Source organism: Pleurodeles waltl, chromosome 2_2 (genome assembly GCF_031143425.1).
Source record: "Pleurodeles waltl isolate 20211129_DDA chromosome 2_2, aPleWal1.hap1.20221129, whole genome shotgun sequence".
Taxonomy (NCBI): domain Eukaryota; kingdom Metazoa; phylum Chordata; class Amphibia; order Caudata; family Salamandridae; genus Pleurodeles; species Pleurodeles waltl.
In genome coordinates, this window is record NC_090439.1 from 1,101,547,155 (window position 1) to 1,101,571,008 (window position 23,854).

The 23,854-nt window shown below is 41.1% G+C and overlaps 1 protein-coding gene across 3 annotated transcripts in view; it reads right to left on the reverse strand.

The window, feature by feature from the left end:
- Nucleotides 1–894: 894 nt before the first annotated feature.
- TOP1MT (DNA topoisomerase I mitochondrial) overlaps nt 895–23,854 on the reverse strand; it is a 711,804-nt gene continuing 688,844 nt past the window's right edge. For all 3 annotated transcript variants that reach the window (XM_069220874.1, XM_069220875.1, XM_069220876.1), the window contains 2 exons: nt 11,628–11,777; nt 895–4,303 (listed from right to left, as the gene is read on the reverse strand). In XM_069220874.1, the coding sequence (XP_069076975.1) occupies nt 4,201–4,303; nt 11,628–11,777 (253 nt within the window). In that variant the 3' untranslated portion in view covers nt 895–4,200. The remainder of the gene's footprint in view (nt 4,304–11,627; nt 11,778–23,854) is intronic.

The window sequence follows — 23,854 nt, forward strand, 5'->3', positions numbered from 1 at the left end:
GAGGTGATCTATGTGAGTTGTTAGAGGATCCATTTGCATTGGTTATGGGTCGAAGAGCACGTTAGATTGTATTTAAGTGTACAGGCATTTGGGCTACAGCTTCTTCATTAAAGACATCACATGTCCAGTTAATACCCATAGTCCTGATTGAAGTTCTACAAAGGCACAACCCATTTTCTTCAACACGTCATACTTTGAGCATGGCATTATCACAACTTCAACAAAAATCTTGCTTACTGCTTGTGCACATTCTCTTCCCCAAACAAGTCACTTTCATAGGAATATAACACTCCTCCAATCAATCTCAGATATCACACTGGCTTTAAACAAACCAATAATTATAGAGAACAGTGATGGATGGAATGCTTGAATTAATCTCAGTTACTGGCAATCACTCAGAGCTGCATCCCAATTCATCGTTATTTTGCACACTAGGCCACCTCAGTTTGAATCCAACTATATGCAAATCAGTCTTGACCCTGCTCCAATAAGTGTCCTTATAGTTGAGCCCTAAGAGGGAAAGGTATGCCCAGGAGGGGTCCCATGTACACCGTCACAGTACTTGTAACTGTAACCGGCTAAAAAGCCCATATCTATGGCTGCTTGTTCTGATTCAGGGAGGACCTGCCTTGGCAGTGCCAGCTGGCCTGTCCCTACTGGAGCAGGGTCAAGACTGATTTGCATTGGGATGCAGGCAGAGTGATTAGCAGTAGCTGAGATTAATTCAAGCATTCCATCCCTTACTGCTTTGTATATCTGTAGATACACCAAGGCACACCATTCATTAACTGCTAACAGACCACCCATCTCTGTCTAGCATTTCAACTGGAGCACTCACACAAGTTTCAGAATAACCTGGATAAGCATTCACAAACTTATTACAGAAACAGTAAGTGGCCTTCAAATTAATTTTAATTGTGTAAACAATGAAAAACACAATCTACTCCATGTATATAACACAACAGGGTACACAAAAATATTTACACTTTATTACATTTTCTTTTAATAGGAATATTTAACTAAATATTGTGTGTCAACACGCTGCTTGATAACATTAGAAACCCACCACAACAAAGAAACAAGTATTTGGACTTTTGAAATAGACGTACTATATAATGTCCTCTGCTATTCATACAATTCTAGGTAGAAATAATGTATACATAATCATTTTATTACACATAATCTTTCATTATTTCTAAGCAAGTTACGTTCTAAGGCTGATCATGAACAGCACACTCCACCGGCATATTCACGAGAAACCTATTGCTTTGTGAGGTGGCATTATAGTGACACCACTTGCAGCAAAAGAGTTAAGTGCAACATGAAGAAATGTTAATGTAATTGACAGTCTGCAATTCGATGCGGTCATACAACTTAACACAAGAGATCACATAAGTACAGCAGATCGTCCAGTGCAAGGTGTTATGACGAGCAAACTGGTCAGTAGGGAAAGTTCCAGAAGAAAATGGCAGAATATTTCTCAGACTGTCACTCAAACAAGATTACAGTACATTTGTCATAACAGGTCGAAGAGTCCTAGTAGGATCAGCACCTAAAAAGAGTGCAACAGTTACAGTTGGTATTTCCAAAGAGAACTGCTCGATAACACGACCAAGTCACAACGTTTTGAAAATTGCAGTGCCTTTCTGGAAAAGAGTCCTTAGTCAGAAAAAGCAGAGAAAGAAACAAGCTATTTTAGGACATCGTGCATTGACATGCCATAAGATATTTTCAAACCTTTTCCTACTTCGCTTTTCTATTTTTGTTTTTCTTTGCAGGAATTCACTTGAGTGGGAAATCCGTATCCCTTATTATGCCACGAATACAGTCCATGATTGCAGTGTGTTCTTCCATACAGTCACCTCCTAAATCACAATTCAGCGTTTCCCAGACAAGAAAGTTATGTAGCCAGAGGTCAGTCCTCATCGTTGCCTGCCCCAAAAACCCTACACTTAAATATTCTGCTCCCCATTTTCTGGCACATGAAAGCCGAAGATATGCAGAATATGTTCAGATGACAAAATGCACGGTGATGTTAGTAAACATTGTGCCAACTCCCTTACCATTACATTATGCTTGCATATAGCCCATGACAATTTCAAGATGCCGGTCCCAACAAGCGTCCAAACAAGATTTCTTTATCTACTCAATGCTCACCTACAGCATTTAAAATGTATACCAGGATGCTTATTGACCAAATAAATGCACTGAAGTAATGGCTTAAATTGCCTATCCAGAGAAATCCTTCCCATACATGATGGGCTCTCCAATTTTACCCCAGAAGTCCTTAATCCTGGAGCATATTCCAGGATAGCACTGTCTTTCATGATACTACCCAAAGAATGCACTTTACCTGAATGAAGGAGGAGAACCGTGCAAAAACCTACTTTCAACAAGTTTAATATAATGATTAGGTTTTTACAAGTGTCTTGCATCATTACAAAGTATCTCTTTGAATGTACGAAGAACGGCTCTGCACAACTTGTGATTGTCAGAATATTTACTCTCTTCGACATCCTATAAGGATCTTCTCTGCACTACTGCACGTAGGTGAGTAGATTCAATACTGAGGATGGCACTCATGCTGAGTGGGAAATGGCATAAATTCACTTAGAAGTTTAATGGAAATCACAAATCCTACTCTAAGTGCAAATGTCTATCTCTAAAAAGAACTTCTCTGGGAATCGTAGTTTGCTTTAATCTGAAAATGACCAAATCTGATCTATTGTTCCACAAATGTGTTAAACTCCTTTACGAATTCTGCCGACAACCGCCTCCGATGTGCAATAATTGCTCTGAATTGCGAGTCCTGTCTAGGCTTGAACAGCAACATTTTGTCAAGATACAAAAAAAAAAAAAATCAGCAATGTTCCTAATGTTAACAGCTGCAGCTTTCCGAACGTGAATGCGGTCTCCCAATATAGCGCATTAAACTTAGATGTCAGTGTAGCCGCAAAATATACATCTTTTTTACATCAAGACAAAACCTACAAAAACTCTTCCAAACATGTCCTTGGCAGCAATCTTTCCATTCAAATGGAAGGGGCGATGCAAAGACGGTCAACAACCAGGAAGTAGTTACCTTCATTATAATCCCAGCCTTCAAATACCACCATCAGCTGCAAGCCAATATTGCTAGTTGAATGTACACGTGAAAAGATTATCAATGACGGCACCTTCAGTCCCTTTAGAGGTTTAAGGCAGCAGCACTCCCCTATGGGTAAAGCACTCCTGCGAAAAGGCGAGATGACCAAATGCTTATCAGAAATGACAAACCATGCATTCAGCGTGCATCCAATATTGCCTTTTCCCCTTTGAAGTAACATACAAGTATTTACGACAGAATATATCGAGGCAAAAGCAAATATGCTTCTTCGAGAGCAATAAACAAAAGTAGTTAGGTTCTTGTGAAACTCAGGGGCGACACTAAACAATGCCAATTAACTCAATGCAAGCAGTAGGTCATACATTGTGTCACGAGAAGCACTACAGCTGAGAGACAAGAGAAGGGACCAGATAAGGAAGTGCGCGTCTTGCAGGAACGGACTACAGCTTTTGTTTAGAATGAGAAACCTGAAATCAATGCTGACTGGATTTCTTTAACCAACATAACAAAGGAACGAGAAAGTGGGAAAAACCTAGGCTAACTGCATGCCCTCGCACCAGTAAAAGATACATAAATAAGTGAAATGAAGCATTCATTTTCATCAATTTTCAATTGTTAAATTGTAGCATTGCTGCGCAATTACGAGAAAAAACAAATCAAAGTTTATGAATGCAAAAGAGGGAGTATGTTTCCCCTTAGTTTTCACTGAAGTGCATTCTAACAGGGAACATTAGACAAAGTGCAAAAACAAATATTGAAAAATCAATTACATGAATCTTTCTCTGTCGCACCAACCCCTGAGACTTTCCTCCACTCTTGAAACGGGATATGATCATTGATAACTGGACGTCAGTAAGTCAAAAATTAGATGGGAAAGTGCATTTTTAGGCTAACAATATTCAACCTGCCTGGCACAGTAGTTGATATTTACACCAGCACACGTTTAGTCACACCTATTTAACCACGATGGCATGGCTGAATGCAAATGTAGGCATTTCAACCTCCCAGTGTCATTCCCTTGGCATCATCACAAAGATGTAATAACAAGAGTGGTAGCAAATATTTCATATATCCTCAGGTTAGGCAGATAATTCTCAGAATTCAAAGTTTTCGTCAGTCATGTCAATTGCCCAGGCAAACTTGTCCCGTTGTGTCTTGTTATAAATCTTCTCAATAGGCACGCCAAACTTCTTACACCTGTAGACAAAGGGAACCGAATCAATAAATATAAACACATTTATATAACCCTTTTTATTTACAGTAGATGAATCTGTGAAATCAGAATGGCATTGAGAAGAACTAATGATTCCCTAGATCACATGTCGCATGGTGCCATATGTGGGGCATTCTTTCATTAATACTGACTGGTATGCTTGTAGTCCAGTGTATAGGTAACAATGAGTGGACAATGTGTAGTATTCTGTAGATTCTGTTAAGTGCGCCGTGCGATGGTGATTCCAGCGTGTGGGCGCGTGGAACAGAATCAGAGGGAGAAAGAGAAGCGGAGCGCGGAGGAGGCAGCGGCGGTTGCAGTGTCTCCCTCCCGGTCATGTTTTAAATAAACTATTTTATTTTTTAACTCACCGCCTCGGCCCAGATTATTTCACTGGTGACGAAGGGTGTAGTGCTGACCGGGAGGAGAGACAACAGAGATTGATCTTTGCAACGTAGTGTCTAAGAAGGGCAATTTTCAACGTGATTCTGGGGAGCAGCTGTTTGACTTCGTGAGGCAGCTCCATATGGTGGAGTGGTGTTTTGGGGCGAGCTGTTGGTGGTTCCTACTGTCTTGCGGGAACGAGTATTGAAATTGGCTCATGAGGGCCATCTCGGAATGAGCGCAACAAAAAGGCGAGTCAGATCGGAGTACTGGTGGCCAGGGCTTGATAGGGATGTGGAACATCATGTGAGAGAGTGTGTGTTGTGTGCATGGAGCGACAAGTCTCAAAAGGTTGTTAAAAGTGATCTTTTTGTGTCTGACAAATCGGATGGGCCGTGGAAAAAAATAGCCATTGATATTATGGGTCCGTTTAATATTTAGGGAAGTGGCAAATATGCTTTGGTGGTTGTGGACTATTTTTCCAGGTGGCCAATCGTGAAAATTTTAGAAAACATAAATACTGTGTGTGTTTTGGAGTTCTTGATGGATTTATTTGATTCAGAAGGAATCCCTGAGATGATAGTTTCAGACAATGGTGGCAATTTGTATCAAATGTTCGGAAAGAGTTTTTATGCAAATTTGACATAGAGCACATCAGAGCATCTGTTTATTACCCACAGAGTAATGGTTTGGTGGAACAGGACGCTGAAAGAGGGGCTGCAATTAGCGATCTATAATGGTATAAATTGGCGGAAGGCAGTGAAGGACCTAGTTTTGTCATACCGCACTACTCCCCATAGTGTGACGGGAAAGTCACTTTTCAAGGTCATGAGAGGTAGAAAACCGAGGGCATGGTTGTCAAAAGGTGTGGAGAGTAAGAAGTTTAATATGAGTGAAATACCTGGTGATTACAAGGTTGGTGATTGGGTGCGAGTAGTCAAGGGCGCGTGGACAGCTAAAGGGGAGTCTAAATTTTTCAGAGCCTTTGGAGGTGAGAAAAGTCTACAAGTATGCTGTGTTGCTGAGTGATGGTAATGTGTGGAACCATGGGAAAGTTATAAAGGTGCCTGTATGGTGTAGTCAGGAGAAGTTGTTGAACATGGGAAACAAATCGGGAAACAATGTAGATGATGATACCAGTACTAGTGAACCCCCATTGAATAAGAGTGAGCATGAAGGTGAGGGACAAGTCGGTGTTGAGAAGGCCTAAGAGATTTGATGACTATGTCGAACAGTAACATTGGCAAGGTGCTTCTGCTTAGAGTATACTTTGTATTATCAATATTTTTATTCATTACAATTAGTTATTATGTATCTATGTATTACATTTATTTTATCATATAACTATTCATGTTAGGTTAAAGTTTTCGTGTATTATATGATGTTATTATTTTATTTTCAGGGAAGGGAGTGTGTAGTATTCTGTAGATTCTGTTCCGCACGCCGTGCGATGGTAATTCCAGCGTGTGGGCGCGTGGAACAGAATCAAGAGAGAGAAAGAGAAGCGGAGCGTGGAGGAGGCAGCGGCGGTTGCGGTGTCCCCTCCCGGTCATGTTTTAAATAAACTATTTTACTTTTTAACTCACCGCCTCGGCCCAGATTATTTCACAAGGCTCTTCTTAGAAGCATTCACCATTGGTGTAAATTCTGATGCAGTCCAGGCCCAGCCAATCTCAGTGACTTAGACAGCCTTCTCCTCTAAAACCCACACTAGTTTGTGAGCTGTGTTGCCCTATACTATCTTTCAGAAAGCAACATCTACCCGTAATGAAATCTAAGCCGACAATAACCAATGTCACCACTACATCGATAGGTGGCTCTTTTTTAACAGGACAAACATCTTGGGTAAAAAAAAAAAAAAAAAAAAATGCCACTCAAAAATCACTAGATTCAAAAACCGTAGACGAATGCACAGGTTAGAATTAGGCAACACAAAAAGAAGGCAACTGATATACAGCTGTCGTACATAACCTATATTGTCATAGCATAGTCAACTATCAGGTCTGCTGGTGCTCCTCAGCCCCTAACACATTTGCTGCCTCGATGTGTAGCTATAGATCCCGGAAAAGCCGTTGATCCAAGCTCAAAAACCTATACAAACTTCTGAGGTGGAACACTCGACATGTATCCAAAATAAAATTCCTACCCTATCTTAAATCAAAATAGTACATATTCTTGAAGGTTTATTGTTACATACAAGTATTTCATATTGCCAGAATGTTGCTTAAAGCAATCATAATGCCCAGGCATTAGTGTTGTAATCAACTGATGTGTTTGCTTCTTCTTGATGTAATCATGACAAATAGTACTTATTCCAATACAGACAGTTCAGACACAAGTGATTAATGATGAACTACAGATGATTCAGTCAACACCTGTTTCGTCCAATCTGTGGACTTTCTCAAGGCTATTCTTGGGCAATTGCTATACCCCAGGTTTGATGTAATGGAAACAATTATTAAAAGTTCCTCGAAAAGGATAAATCAAAAGTCAAGGAGCCAGAGCCAGCCTCATACTATCAACTATAGATGATACTGAGAAGTGTAAGATATGCAAGTCATACAGAAGTGATAAATTTGAATGTGCTTTCAATCTAGTTTATAATCACCACAGCCTTTGACCCTCAGGGAAAGTTTTTTCTAGTGGGTGTGAAAGAAGTGTAAAGGAAACTACCCACAAAGAGATAGTTTGTTTTGATGATGCAAGGCCTGTTGTTACTGGGCCAAAATTAATAAAGAGGTGAACCGATTTCCTTAGGTCTTTGGTTTTATCTAAATAGAATTTTAGAACTCTTAACATCAAAAGCGTGCAAAGACATTTCTGCAGGAGTTGATGGTTTAGGGAAAAAGTAGGCCATGCGATGGTTTCATTCATGTGGAATTCTGAACCCACCCTGGGGAGAAAACTGGGATGAGTTCTCATCACACCTCTATTACCATTAGGTAGTTATAGTCAGGACAGTTTCTATAGAAAGAGTGTTTTTGTTTTCCCAATAACTTTGGCGCCATTTGATGAATCTTCATGACATTTTCAAAGAAAATACTACACTCACTTCAGCGTTTGTCTGGAAAGTTTCAGGGTGATACGTCAACTTGGGGAACAGAAGAAGGGGGGTTCCCAAAACACATCTTCTCCATTCTTTTTTCAATAGGGATTTTGAACAGCAATGGCATCAAAACCACTGGACTGAATTACACCAAATTTGGCAACAAGGTAGCTCTTGGTCCAGAAAGAGCCCTTTTTGTTTTTTTGGTGTAAATCCATTCAGTAGTTTTAGAGAAATTTAGGAAAATCCAATAGGGACATGAAGTATTCATGACCCCTTCCTATCTTGTGCTAAGATCTGATTGGCTGACAACACTTCTACAAGGAAGTGTTGGCAGACATGTTGAGAGTCGACCTTTGCAGAGTCCCTGAAAAAACAGATGGGGAAAAAAGGGGCCTGGTGGTGGGGTCCTAGAGGCAGAAGAGAAGGAGTGCCTCCCAGGGGCTATTTTCATTGGAGGGGGGGCCCTCGAGGAGCCACTGAGAGCCCTGGGGACCAACCCCCATCCTCCCTCCCAGGGCTGGCTCCTACTACGTCCTGCTGTACATCAAAAGGTAACTATAACATTCCAACCACACATCTTGCTAGTGTGATGCTTAGAAATCATTGTATGGAGAGACCATTGAAATCACTCTCTCTCTTCCATCACATTTTGAGATGAAAGAGAGAAAAAGTGACAGGACTGTGGTGGGAGTCTCAAGGCCCCCACAATCCCACCAGTTCCCATCTCCTGCAGGAGCTGGCATTGTTCCTCCATGCAGGGAGCAGTTACAAATAGCATACTATTAACAGCTAGCTCCAGGCAGTACTCCCCTTTATTATTTTTATATTTTCTTGTCCTGCTTACTATTAAGAGATAGTCCCAGGGAGGTGGCGGTCCCATGGGGTTGTTTGGGTCCCCCTATTAATTTTTTAATATCTTGCACCAGGGATGTGGTGGTCCCTGGGACTTTTGCCTAAAATGCCCTCGGGACCTGGCCCACCTAGGGGCAACATAACAGAGAAACACGGAGACCATGGTTTGAAGAGAAAAAAAATGGTGCAATTTGCGAATCGACCGTAAATTTCCACGTGATGTAAAAACAACTTTTAAGCCTCGGGGGAGATCCTGGACCAATGCAAGGGGTTTAGCGTAAACATACCCTGCCCCCTTTTCTTTCTTTTATGTTTGTTTTTGAGACTCGGCTGAAGCAGAGCGTCAAAATGGCTGCCAACACTTCCTCATTTAAGTGCTTGTAGCCAATCACATCTCTGCACGAGGTCGGGTGGATTCACGAAGCGTTTGCGCCTCTAGATATACAAATGTGGTTTTCTTCTCATATTTCAAAAACTACTGAAAAGATTTACAAAAAATAACAAGCATTTGCAATGCAATAGGTCCCACATTTGCGAGAGTTAGAGCTACTGCCGTTGTAAATGATAATGTCTTATCTGTGTGCTTTGTTTTGGTGTGGAGTGGAGTGGAATTATGTGGGTTGGAGTGGAATTATGTGGGTTGGAGTGGAATGATGTGGGTTGGAGTGGAATGATGTGGGTTGAATTGGAATTGTTAGTTGGGAACTGTGTGGTGTGTAGTGTTTTTGTGTAGTGGAATAATGTGGCATGGTGAATAGATAGTGGTAAGAGCTGCACAGAATAGATAGAAAGGAAGATAGAAAGGGTGATAGGTAGTTTGTGCACAAAGTAGTGTATGAACTCTAGATAGAGGAGCAGAAAGTGTGTGAGAGAGAAAGAAGGAGAGTAGGCCATAGACGCATAAAGAGAGGGCAGGGAACATGTAAATGGAGTACTAGTGAGCACAGTTAGTTTTCCCATCCATAATTACACAGATTTACTGTGGGGGATCAGATTCGGCAACAATTGGAGAGAGAAATGTATTGAAGGTTTATTTTTAACATTCCACATATGTACGGGGTGTGTTAAAAATTAAACATGAGAGTTTCAAAAAGGCCGTATTGGATTGGTGAAAAAGAAAGTTGTTGCAACAAGATATCTTTTGCAAAGCCTTCAAATTTCCCAAAAGCATGAAAGTAGAACATGCACCGCAAGTTGTAACACTGCATTCTGGGACCTGTGGTCCTGCCTCATTAGGAAACCGGCACTGCAGGTCCCAGAATGGAAAGGAAAACCCTGGACCACGTACACTACCTAGGCACTGACCAGGAAAAAACAAACAGCTCTGTTACTGGGTCAGAGGTAAATTCTCTTCAAACTTTCCAAAAAGAAGCAATTTTACAACAGTTAAAATAAGTGATAATTAAATGTACTGGATGCGAAAACACCTTTCCTGTTGGCCAAGGTAGTGTGCAGCATGACGTTTGATGCACCCTCTCAGACTTATTAGGCAAGAGGGTCCGGATTTAAAAAAAATAAAAATAATAATAATTGGATACATATTTGCGGTTTCTGTGGCCGAAAGTCCTTCAAAGGGGCCATGAAATGAAAAGTGCAGAGGGTGGATGGTTAACCTCTAAACTTTTTCAGCTGAAGAGAACTGGGGAAAAAAAAAAAAAAAGTTTGTATGTAATGTAATCTTAGAAAACTGCAGTGAGTTGGATTTCCTGCCAGTGAAGGTTGATGAGGCTGCATTTGTCACTGATTGGAGCAGTGATTTCTGAAATGAAAAAAAAGCATCCAAGCAGCATCTGCCTTAGCCCAACTCCCACAGCAGACTTGTTTTTGTCTGCTTCAGCTGAAGTTGTCTCTGTCGCCATTTCTGTTCCAGAAGTTGGAGGCTTGGAAATTATGTTTAAAAGCGAGGGTAGCGGTGGGTGAACTTTTACTAATAAAACGCAATGAACTGTTTAAAAAGTCACTAAATGATACAGAAACCGCGTAAGGGCGGGTGAGGAAGAGGAAAAACAAAGTTGCATATTCTTGCACGATGGATCTGCAGACAAAGTAGTAACAGAGTGGGGGCGGGTGGGAAGAGACAACATTGTGAAAACATGAGCACCCATATGTTCGGTTTGAATTTCAGATTTATTTTCAATAATGAAGCACAACAACTTTTTTTCCAAAGTCACAAAACAGCACAGAAACTGCAGGAGGAACGAATGAGGAATGGAATAAACAGTCAGATGACTGCATGACTAATCTGCAGATGAAAATATGTAATTGACTTGGGGGAATGGGAGGAGGAGACAGCTTGTAAAAACAGGAGTGCTACAAGACAAAGAAAAACAAGCAACATTGAAGCAGGAGGGGTTGAGGTTAACTGTGCTACATGTTTGAAGTGGCGAAGGCCTGGGGATTGAAAAGTAAAAAATTAAAAATGCTGTGACCTGGGAGAAAAAAACTCAACATCCCAAAATAAGCAGAGACCAAGAAAAAAAAAAAGTCAGCTGAAACCAAATTAAATAGACAGCATGGAAAGAGCACATGTAATAGGGCCAGTCTCCATGGAAGGGGACCCATCATGGGCAGAAGGAAAAAATAAAGCTAATGCCTCACTAAAAAGCAAGGATTTCCAAATGGCAGAAAAAAGAACCAATGAAAAATGGTGGGTGTGTTTAAAGCCGACAGATGAGATACAGCATGTCTTGAAGAGACAGCGCATGCGCTGCCAGGTGAGACCTAAAAAGGCTTCTTTCTGAACCAAAAGCTACCTTTCTGCTAAGTTTGGTGTAATTCTGTCCAGTGGTTCGGGCTATAGTAGTGTTCAAAATCCCTATAGTTAAATATGCTACATATTATGGTCCCAATTAGATGCTTTGTACCCCCAACTATAATATAATTTTCAAAGCTGCCTCAATTGGATCCAACATACTGTCCTATGATCATCTCATAACTTACAATATAAAAGTGCTCTGTAAAGTGCTTGAATAAAAAGCTCACAATAAATTCCAAGATAACGTTCACCAGTGCACTACACTTACCACGCCACAGTAATTCTGGGATCAAGGTAGTTGAGCTTGGACGTGCCCAGAGCTATTTGTTTATTTTCCTCTTTGTCTGTTGCCTGCAGCTTTAGCTTCATCAGCTGTTCCTTCAACCGCTCCCTCAATTTCTTCTTCCGTTCCACTTCCCTTATAAGAAGTTGAAAATGTAAAGAATACATTTAACACAATGCTACAAAAATACTAATACAGGTTAGTCAGCACTACTGTTTTATTCTAAACATCATTTCAATCTTCCCTAATCGGATTCCTCACACAGGTACTGGTGCTATCATAATAGTGGCATTCCGACTATGAGGACAGTACTGACCTTAAGAACAGATGTGTCCCTAAGCATAAGACTTAAACAGCACTGCCAAAATACATTCAAAAGAAGAAAGGGCTGACTCAAAATGAGACATAGATCTGCGAGTCAGAGGAAGCAATGAAAGTTTATTAAAATGTTAAGGCACAATACAGTAGTCAAAAATACAACTCACTTCAACAAATCAATCACATAACAATTCAATCGCCATAAATGCTCTCAGTAATAAAAATAAACATTGGTGCAATAACGAGCAAAATCAGGAAAACAGTCTAAGTCCAAAATATTCAGCAAAATGGCAGAGATTCGTACAGCAGCCCTAAAAGAGAAAAAAAAAAATCTGTCTCACCCCCTAATTCAGGGGTCTTTTACGACCAATTTCACCACAGACGCAGAGAGCTGCACAGTCAGCATGGAATGAGCAAATGTATCGTTTAGGAAATCGCAATTCAGAATTATGGAACATCATATAAACCCACTATATTACCCACTACTCACTACTAGCCCACTACATGAATACTGATTTGTTCCCTTCTGTCTAATGCCATTGGATGTTACTGAACAAACGTGTTACAATAAACAATGTAAAGTCTCAAATGTTCAGTCTACAACCTGCGAACAGGAAGAGCCTCGAGCAGTAATACATTACAAAACACAAAGCGCACATTTTGCGGAGACAACACTAGTTAATTAGTTTTTTTCAAGTTCGAGTCAAAACATAGTTAAGTATAAGCCACAAAATTGCACTTGTAAACATCTCAGGGTTTTCGTTTCAATTGAAATTAATTCACAATAATATGCACCTGTGATTATATTTAAAAACAGCTCCAATACAAAAATCCATGAATCCCCTCGTTTGCATTTTCTACTTACGTGGGACAGACATGGAAAGACTGAAGACAAAGAGTTTATTTCAGTCAATAAACACCATAATATATCCTACCGGAAACCCAATACAATATTTAAATTACAAACTAAAACTTCAAAAAGACTTCATAATGATTGGCAATAAAATGTATTTCAGCCAAATTGCTGTTTTGAAATACGAATAAAATGGACTACAAATTGTACACTAATGCAAAGAACGGCAGTACACAATAACAAGTCTGTTCAAAGTGACGCTGTGCCCTCCCATCCCCACCATATTTCCAAGTACAATCGTATATGTGCAAACTCACCTAAAGGACATGGAAGATTTAAACGAGACTAGTCAACAGAGCAACATAATAAAGCTAACTTGATCAAGTAATGTTTCGACATCCATTTATTATGATTCCCTTATCCAGCAGCCGTATGTAAACAATGATGTTGCAAGTGTAGTCAAAGAGTCACTGTGAAGCCTATATACTGCTTCCACCAGGGTGTTGGTAAGGTTAGTTGTTTGTGGTACTACATGACGGTCATCGGACCTTTTGCTATCAATAGCCGGTCATCTTTGAGAATGAATTTTATAAAGGCAGCTATTATTTGGGGAGATTCACCTTTCATACAAAAAAGTAATGCATGCCGACATGATCTATTACCGTGCAGATTATAGATTTGTTCAATAATGTCTTATGTTCAGCTAACCAAATAGGGCAGATTGATAAAATATGAATCAAACTTTCTTCTTGTAAAAGGCAAAGTCTACACTTAGAGATCGATGGTTTCTGCAACAATTTATGAGTGCAATCCAAAGCACAGATGAATTAACTTCTTTTTGTAGAAAGGTCTGAGTAGAGTTGTTAGATATGGCTGTGGATGAGGCTGCTTACAGGAGTCTATTATGGTCTGTGCGCGACCTCTCTTACTGAGCTCCTCCTTGTTTCTATGCCATGAAATCCTTCTTGTTTGTTTGTTTAAAGTGCTTTTAAAGGAGTTGTGAGGAAGTGACAGATCCCATAGCTTTTTGGCTTTCAGGTCCTTGAGCGCCAACTCTAGGACCAGAGTCCAGCTATTTGAATTTGTTTTAAGAACAGTCTGAATTTCTTTCCATATCAGAGCACGTAAAGTGGCTTCGTTTGAGCACCTTAATAGCGACACATATTTGAGAATTCTTTTTTGTGTTAAATCTTGGCTGTTCAGGCCAAATTTGAGTCAAATTTGAGAAGGCAACGCATTTTGGGGGAAGATGGAACTGGAGACAGAATACCTTGCTTTGTGGAGAATTAAGGAAAATCCTAAACTTTCCTAGAAATCCTTCTGTCCTATAGCCAAGCGTTGAGATAAGCTTGCCTTTTATTAGTATGAGAAGGGGCAAGAATGTCAGGCTTTGTAATTTGCAATGTATTTATTGAAGTGCTGAAATCAGGGAACCAATTCTTGGCTCAGTGAATTAAGATGAAGTCAGTATGACTGCTGATCTTGTAATCAGATGCCAAGGTATTTAAATGGTGAGCTTTGAATAACAGATTGACTACCAAATGATCAACTCCCCTTCTTATTGATATTCCTGTCAAACACAACAACCTGAGTTTTTGTGAGGTTATCTGTCATTTCGTTTTTGATGCAGTATCAATTAAGGGCCTGATTACGAACTTAGAGGATGGGATACTCTGTCACAAACATGACTGATATCCCGTCTGGCGTATTACAAGTTCCATTATATCCTACGGAACTTGTAAAACAGTGGGCGGGGTATCCATCCCATTTGGGACAGAGTATCCCATCCGCCAAAGTCGTAATCAGGTCCTAAGATTATTGGGTAACCTCTGAAGCCCAATCCCGGGCAAGTTCACTAGGACTAGGTCATCGGCATATTGTAGTGAACATTTTTCGACAAGCCAGGAGTGGCGGGTGGAAATTGACTGTGCTGAAGTGTATGTGCTATGATCCAACAAAAACAGTTTTAAAAGAATTGGCACTAAGACACACCCTTGTTTCAATCCTCTCCTTATTGGAATTTGGTCAGTCAAGCCATTCCTTATTCTGGTTGAGTTTGACCTGAGCCCAGTTATTAGAGTACATGGGCTGGATCGCATGTGAAAGGATTGTAGGAATATTCCAGTCAGTCAGCTTCTTCCATAATAGATTTCGATTAACATGATCGAAGGCTTTGGGAAAATCCAGAAAGCAGGTGTATAAAAGTTGCTTTTTCCAAAAGCATTTCGCCGCAATCATAGTAAGTGCAGCCAAATTATCTGTTGTGTTAGATTTTGGTCTAAAACCTGTTTGATTAATTGGAATGATGTTTTCACTTTCAGCCCATTCTTCCAGTTCAGCCCTGCAAAGATTTTTGGAGTCTGTGTCCATAAGAGTGATAATGCAGTAGCTGTCCGGGCAGGCGTAGGGGCCTTTCTTATTTTGTAGGCTGAAAGATAGAGTTACACCTTGAGTCTGGGATTTCTTCTGCTGCTAGACAGAAATTAAATAAGGTATAAAAACGGGTGCGCCAAAACATGCAGTCTTCTTCAAATATGGCCCATGTGAGGCCATTAGGGCCAAGGGCGCCATTACCTCTACTTTTTCTGATCTTCTTTTCAATTTCACCTTGAGAGAAGGTTAAAGATGTAGTGCATAGATTTTTAGTAGTATGGAATACATTCACATTTTGATCATCATATAGGGAGGGTATATGCATCATCCATGCTTCTTGTGTTACGTTGTTGCCTGCTGATCCTGAAGAACATCCATCTAGACAATTTATTAGGGATCAGAGAGCTTGGGCCCTTTTCGCTTCCCAAACTGCTTTTTTATAGGCATTTGATAGTTCACAAAATGTAATTTGTGCCTGGGGATCAGGATGACGATTGATGGATCTCATTTCCTTATCCAGTGCCCTTCGTTGTTTAAGAGTATTCGAGTTCCAAATTTATTTATTTGGCCATATCAAGAGTTGGGAGGGGGGGTTAGGGAGGAGTGAGGGGGGAGGTCGAGTGTTTAATGTTATAAGAGTAGCTTTGAGTTCATCCTGCTTCTTACACCATGCAGTAAGTGGGTCTTGCAAATACCAGTTAATTTATCGGGCAGATGCAAGTTTATTCCTTCTGACTTGTCCACTGGGTGCCAGGACCTTGCGTGCCGATCAGTTTGTATACCTGTACCCTCATATTGTATTTGTGATCTTAAAGGGCAGTGAAAAGTGATCACTCTCACACCTTGCTCTTATATTATATGACAGGATCTTGTGAAATAATTGAAGGGATACAAACGTGTAGTCTAAGAGATTACTTTTGACAAGATTTTCTTGACGCGGTCATTGGAGTGTCTCCTTGGAAGCAACCATTTAGTGCCCGGACATAGAGAGCCTCCACGGTTGGAGTAGTTCATGGTCTAGTTTACTGACCAAACTAAACTTGGAGATTTGAATAGAAATTCCCCAGCGCATATCTGTTCTTTTTAGGTTTCCATTTCTTCCCAAATGATTGGCCAGATATAAATTAAAATCACCTGTGATTATACATGGGATTTTACCATGCAAGACTTCCAGACTCATAAGAAGATTTTCCAAAGCTTTTATGTTCTGTTGTTTTTCTACAGAGTTGGGATTATTGTGTATGTTTTTAATTACAATAAGTCCCATGGTACTTCCAAAGTTCCAATTATTTATCGTAATATCTCATATGAATAGAGCATTAATTGAAAGGCGGTTAAAGTAAAAGTTTTATCAAGCGACACAGATTGATAATCTCCCTTTTGGATGTCTATTTTATTTGACTTTTTGTGCTGGGGTAAAAATTTCCACATTTCTACCGGCGCGCAGAGGTACTGCTGGAGAATTTATTCTGGAAAAATTCCAAGGTAAGGAATCTGCAGCTAGTCTATGTCTCTACCAGATAAGGAATTCCCAGAGGTAAGTAACTTGTTCATCTGACAGAGACAACTATCCGCAGATTTCTTACCTTAGAATTAGATACCAAAGCTATATGAACCCTGTAGAAGCATCTGCTAACACATCCTACCCAAGTCTCACAATAAACAACCGGTCTAACTAAAGGAGTAGTAGACCAGACATGAGAGAGTCAAAGGTGAGAAGAAGCATTAAGCTCAACCGAAAAGAGTGGATGACCCACAGAATATAAAAAATAAAAAAATGAAATGCCATGGGGGCCAGAGCATATGATAAGGAAAATTTATCTGGTGATAGAGTATAACAGGGGAATAACATGAAGTGCCCCAAAGTAGGAGCGAAATGAGTAAGGTTAAAAAAAATGCCCCAACATTCATTGAGATAATAGGAGTGGTACTCCCATCAAGGGGTAACCCTAGAGGATATGAAAAAAGGGAAGTGAAGCCTATATACTGCTTCCACCAGGGTGCATATGCAAAACCTACAAGAAGCAGGAAGCTTAACGCTGGAAGGGAGAGTAACTCAAAAGATAGATAGAGAGAGAGAGAGCGAGAGAGAATACACCCCTCAAAAATGAAGAAAAGCCAGCCAAAGAGGAAAACCAACACTAGCAACTAAAGTAAAAAGAGATTGGTAGAACCACCTGCTGATAGAAACCAACAGAAACCTTGCGGTACATGAAAAAGATCAACACGAGGCAGACAATGCCACATGAGCAGATGCGAACCACAGAAAGAGTAAGGTAATACAATCACAATCCAGCAGAAATAAAAATGTTGCTGAAGAAAGAACTGAAGGGAAAGTGTCAGAATCCCTTGTGGACATCCAGTGTATGACAAAGTGATCCAATATGTGGAGCGAGTAATAAAAGATTGTGAAATGTAAGGTATATGAGACTTCAACCCCCAGAATGGGGTCCTAACACGGGACCTGAAGACGTCTGCTAAATATGAATGATCGTAATGATTGTATCCATGGACAACAGTCCTAAACACAAAAACAATATGAGGTAGGAAGGAGTAAATGTCAGAAGGAAGAAATAAGAGTACCTCCTCGCAGCTGACATAGTAAGGATGAAGCAAATGCTAGGACTTGAATCCTACACATAAAATGCCTGAATGAAGCAGTTAAACGACGATCAAGGGGACACACACAGAAGGGGGGAAAGAATCCCAAGAAGGGAAAGAAACCCCCAAAAGGGACAGGAACATAAGGATAGGAACCCATACACAAATGGATGATGCCCTGGATTTACAAAAGCAGGGCAGCAGAAACAACAAATATGCACATTCACAGTATGGAAAGAATAGCCAATTGTCGTACTAGTGACAGGATACAACCCTTGTCCTGGCCATTGCAAACTCATGAGCACTACATATTTCCACTGACCAATAGCTCCGTACCTGAAAGGAAGAAGTACATACACATATGGGAGAAAAAATAATAAAATATATATATATATATATATATATATATATATATTCACACACACCAGGAGGACAAAAATAGAAAATGTCCAGGAAGAAGATAGAAAGATGAATGTGGCACAAGGCCTGAGTGAGAACAAGTGAAAACAAAAAAACAAAGAAAGTAGAATGCCCTAGAAGGGCGACAGATTATGCTCCCTACTGGCAGCATATAATAGCCAGAAGGGAGGTAACTGGAATCGAGGAGGTACCAACATCTCCAACGGAAGCAGGCCATAGAAAGAGGCAGACAACCATTGCCCACTGCACCAATGGGAAAGGACACTTGTAAAAAAACACCAGTAGAATCCTTATGGACACAAGTAACTATACTACCATAAGGAGTACTGAGCAAATTAACAGTAGGGAATAGATAAGTATAAAAAAACACGGCCAAAAGCCTACACCAATTGCTCCGAAGAGCAGGGACTGAAAATTACTCTGACACGAGGAAGAACCCCATAGAGAGCATTTATCTTTTAGGCAACTCGCCTTATCAGCAGAGTACAAAAGAAACCCCCCTGTTTCAGAAAATAATGAAACCTGTCCACTATGGTGGGAAATATAAACACAACACCTGCAACGCAGGAGTACCACTTTGAGTGCTAGAACATAAGAAAAGCACATGTGAGGAGCAGGAACAACACAGTGTCACATGATAAACAAGAAGCACACCACCACAATGGCGGTAGAAAAAAGTGCAACAGAGGAAAAATACAACTGCTTCTGAACAAGGAGCCAAGCCAGAAGACTCCGTAGTATGAAGAGGACTTAAAACTGAGTTCCACCATGAGCATCTCTAAAGCGGCATAAGACTGAGTTGGCATGCACACCAAAAAGGGAGGTACCATCAAAAGGCATATCAAGCAAAGAAGCTTGCACAGCTTCTGAGAAAGTAGAAGAATGCAGCCATGCCCTTTGGTGCAGCACTAATGAAAAAGCCATAGTCCTTCCAAAAGAATCTGTGGTATCCATACCACATCTAACACTAAGTTTGGCAGTCTGCTGACCATCCAGTACAAAAGGAGTGAGAGCATTTCTGGCCTCGTCAGCCAGAGAGGGCAAAATGCATTCCACTGAATCCCACAAAACTTGGGAGAAGCAAGCAAGGATACAGGAAGTATTGCTGGAATGCAGGGCAGAACTAGATGAAGCGAAAATACGCCTACCAGTAGCATCCTGCTGTCTGGCTTTTTGCTCTGGTGAGACAGGAGGAACCTGCGTAAAACTGTGTGCAGCCAAAGCAGTTTGCATAACAAAACTTTGAGTAGTTAGATGCTGCTGAAGGCTTGATGGAAATTCCAGGGTTGGCCTGTGTCTATGTGTGATAGAGCGCTCCACAGAGGGAGTGGAAACTGGTTGGGTCCAAACTCCAGAGAGGATATCATAAAGAGCCTCACAATAAGGAAGGACCCGCTCCACAGAAGACTGCTCAGGACATAAGACATCAAACAAAGGGTCCGTGGACAATTGCATAGTTGGAAATTGTAATTGCAACAGTTCCGACACACACTTTAACATGTCTGCAAGAGCAAGCCTCTCAAGCCAACCGAGGGGAAGATAGGAGGCTGGAAGCCGACGAGGAGACCAGACCGCTAGCATTGGCTAAGTCAAATAACCAATCCGATGGATGAAGCAGAATGATTTCAGAATTTGGAGGCTGAGAATGGGAACCAGGTCCGTCTGATGGAAGAACTGGAGAGTGAGCCTCACAAAGCGGTGATTGAAGAATAGCAGACTCCAATGGCGCTGCACCCGCCATCGATCAACGCTGGGTGGGAGAGACCTCAATATCAGAAGGGGCGTCGTCCGACTCCGGGGAGACAACAATTGGGGCATCCAGCGAAGTCGGCAAGGTAAAAATGGACGCCAAAATTGGAGTTGTAAGTGAGGAGACAAGCACAGAAGATGGAAGCCCTGGGAGGCCATGCATCAGCGCCGATCCGACTCCGGAGTTGAAGGGCTCAACAGGCCCAGAGGATGAAGCAGCCGGTGAGGATCCAGTCAGGGCACCCGCCACCTCCTCAGGGCCCAAAGGCGCTCCAGAGGAAGGGGTAGACCCAAAAACAGCATACAAGGATGAGAAATAGTCCACATCTGGGCAAGAGTCACCCTATCGCCGTGATAAAGCAGGAGGCATTGGGGTCCACTACTGCGCAGACTTGTCCTCAGATGAACAGAAGGGGCCGCGCACAGGGCGGTCAAGCTGGAGGAGGACGCTACTTCGACCGAGGGCGACACTTAACTTGAGACGTTGCAGGATCTGGAGACGTCGAAGGAGCCTTATGCAAGCAACTCCTGGAGCGGTCGCTAGGATGAGCGATTGAAGAAGGAGCACAACGTCTATGAGAGTCCTGCGAAAACTGACACCCGCGCCGCCAGGAGCTTCATCCGCCTCTACCCCAACTCCTTAGGCCTCAACTGTTGGCAGGCGTCTAAGTCATCAGTATCGTGATGGGTGCCTAAGCACCACATACAATCAGAGGGGAGGTCCATGACTGACGTTTGCGAAGCACAGGACCCACAAGGCTTAAAGCCAGAAGCAAAAAAAATGTTCCAACTATGAAAACCGCTAAAAGGGAGGGCCAAAAAAAGCCAGAGGTAACAGCTTCTCCAGATCCGTGTTGCTGCGTGGAAAAGAAGAAACTGACATGAGCACATCAGGGGATGGATTATATGGGCTCGGTTGACATCATATCCTTAGGGTGTCGTCGATATGGAATCGCACAATGCCCTCTACTGACACGCATAGGTACTGAAGAATTGTTTTCAAGATCCAGTCTGGCATCTGGGGAGAATTCTAAGGTAAGGAATCTGTGGCTAGCTGTCTCTACCAGATATAACCTAAACATGAGAGAACATAAGGGGCGGGGAAAGGGCAATCAAGATGTGTGTACCTTTAATTTTGATAAGTCAAGACATCTCAAGTAAAGAATACACAGAGATTAGAGATACCCATGATGCAGAGATAATTCCAAAGCTTGGAAAATTATTAACAACAATGTGTAGGCTAAGTACCTCTAGATCAACCAGCCCCATAAATAGCTTCCTTAAACACAGACACAAAGTACCCAATGGGGAATCACAACTAAATTCAGTAAGGCAGAGGTACAAGCATCTCATCAATCACAAAAGAAGGGTCTTCATATATAAGTATGGTAGGCCCACAGAAACTCATTAGGACCCAGGAACACCAAGGGAGTTTGGGAACTGATCAGATGGGGCTCTGAAGGTCACATGAGAAATCTAGACACCTGTATTCCATTTGCTTCCTGGTAAAATTATTTAAGTCTGTGCAGTAAAGCTTGCTTCAATCTCAAAGTCTGCTATGCCAGAGACAGTGAGGTCATTGCATTATCACAAGAAGACTTTAGAAAAGGCAAAGGAACCACTGATCAAGCAACAAGATTAAAACTGAGGTCCGAAGTACACATACATAAAGAACTCAAGGCTGTACTAGATATTTACTGACCTTAAAATACCATTTTATTCTGTTGCTCAACAATGGCTATGGCAGAATTTACTAGGCCTGGGATGCCCAGAGAAACTGGAGTCTGCAATAAACCTCCTCTACGAGAAGACTGTACCATCAGTTAGATCAAGGACCAAGAAGTGAGCAACTCCAAATGTTAGTGTGAAACAGGGCTATGCCTTGGCCTCAGCATTGCTTAATATTTTCATCAATGATTTTGATTTCTTGCTTGCCTTGAATCTCGATGTATGAGTCTGTGGTGGGCAAAAATACCTAGATCTTGCTATTTACTGATGATGCAGTTTTGCTGTCTGCCACCAAACTTGCACTACAGGAGGATTTGATGATTATTGTAAAATAAAGAACCTCTTGATAAACACAAAGCATATGATCCTACAAATACACAGTATATGATCCTAAATCAAAGACAAAACCCAAGGAACACTTTTAAAAATTATAGAACACCACTGGATTGTGTGGCTCATTATTATTGGGGTCCGTTTTTATGCAAATATGCCTTGTTATCCTCAATTATTAAAAAGTGAGGTCATCTTGAGTCAACATGCCAACTCTGTCAAATAACTGTGGCATCAGTTTAATTGCCACTGCTCTCGAGGCATTTCGAGCAATAGCCGTAGCAGCAGGAATCTATGGAGCGAACTGTGGGGGCACAAAAATGCTGCTGACCTGATAAGACCCAAGAACTGCTTTCCATGTCACCTCCTTCATGTAGGTCTAGGGATGCCAAAGAGCACTCTAAGATCTAAACTGGGCATTGTTTACGCTCACCAGCATGTAGTACTTGGACCAATCTTGTACTGGATTAGAATTTGGACAAAACCCGAGCTAAGCAGCTACTTGAAAAGTTTGTGCAAGCTTTGGTCAAGCGTTAATTTAACCATATCACCTTGATATATGTTGCTGCTACTCTGAATACCATAGGCTGCCCAGAGTTTTGTTCCAATCCTGAGTATGTTCTCGTTGAGTGTGCAGTTAGTAGAAGAGAAGTCCCGAGATTACAATACTGCACACTTGAGCCGCAAACTTGCAATGCATCATAAAATTTTTAAACCTTTCCCCGACTATGAACATTACTTGGACCAGTTATACCCAGGACTAAAAAGATCATTGTATATGAGGTTCAGTTGAGGTATAAAGCCATACACCAGCAACTGGTCAGATGAGCTTAGGAGTACAGCCAGTTGCTGCTCTGAGATGGGGGCAAGGAATCCATTACACATTTTATAGTACTTTGTACCTTCTTGTTGCAGGCTAGGAGAAAATATCATTGTCTTTTCTGAAACAACATTAGTACATTGCCAGGATGCACTGTCACTGAACTGATTTTTAAACAAGGTAGTCTCATATATCTACAATGCTTGGATGGCTACTAGATCTCTTCTCACTAATAAATATACTACTCTTCCCAAATGATTCTACTGATGGTACTAGATATAGGACAGAGTTACGGCTCTTCTAATATGAAGCTGCATTACTGCAATTAAATAAAATGCATGGAACCGTGCAAGGTGTAATCAACTATGGAAGGGGATTCGGTGCCAGCCATTAATTTAACTTCATTACTTTAGACTTGTGTCTTGGTCTTACTTTTAGGTAGCATTTAATACAATTGTTCACTGTGGCAGCTGCACTTTTCACCTGTGTATCTTGATGCAGGAGGTCAATACTTGGTATTAACTTAACTCTAATACCTGGCGATAGATGGTTTTATAATTATTGTTCATCCTTACGTGTCCCCACTTTAGCACTTTATGAGCCATCTGCTCAACAGGCAGGTAAGCAAGTCTTGCTTTTTTTTTTTAAACATTTTAAAGCATTTGTTTCCATTTAGATAAGTATTTCTGAAAGCAGATTTACAGTTAGCTTTTTATTCTCTGTAGGAGGCTGGACTGGCTTGTAGTGAGTACCAAGGGGTACTTGCACCTTGCACCAGGCCCAGTTATCCCTTATTAGTGTATAGGGTGTCTAGCAGCTTAGGCTGATAGATAATGGTAGCTTAGCAGAGCAGCTTAGGCTGAACTAGGAGACGTGTGAAGCTACTACAGTACCACTTAGTGTCATATGCACAATATCATAAGAAAACACAATACACAGTTATACTAAAAATAAAGGTACTTTATTTTTATGACAATATGCCAAAGTATCTTAGAGTGTACCCTCAGTGAGAGGATAGGA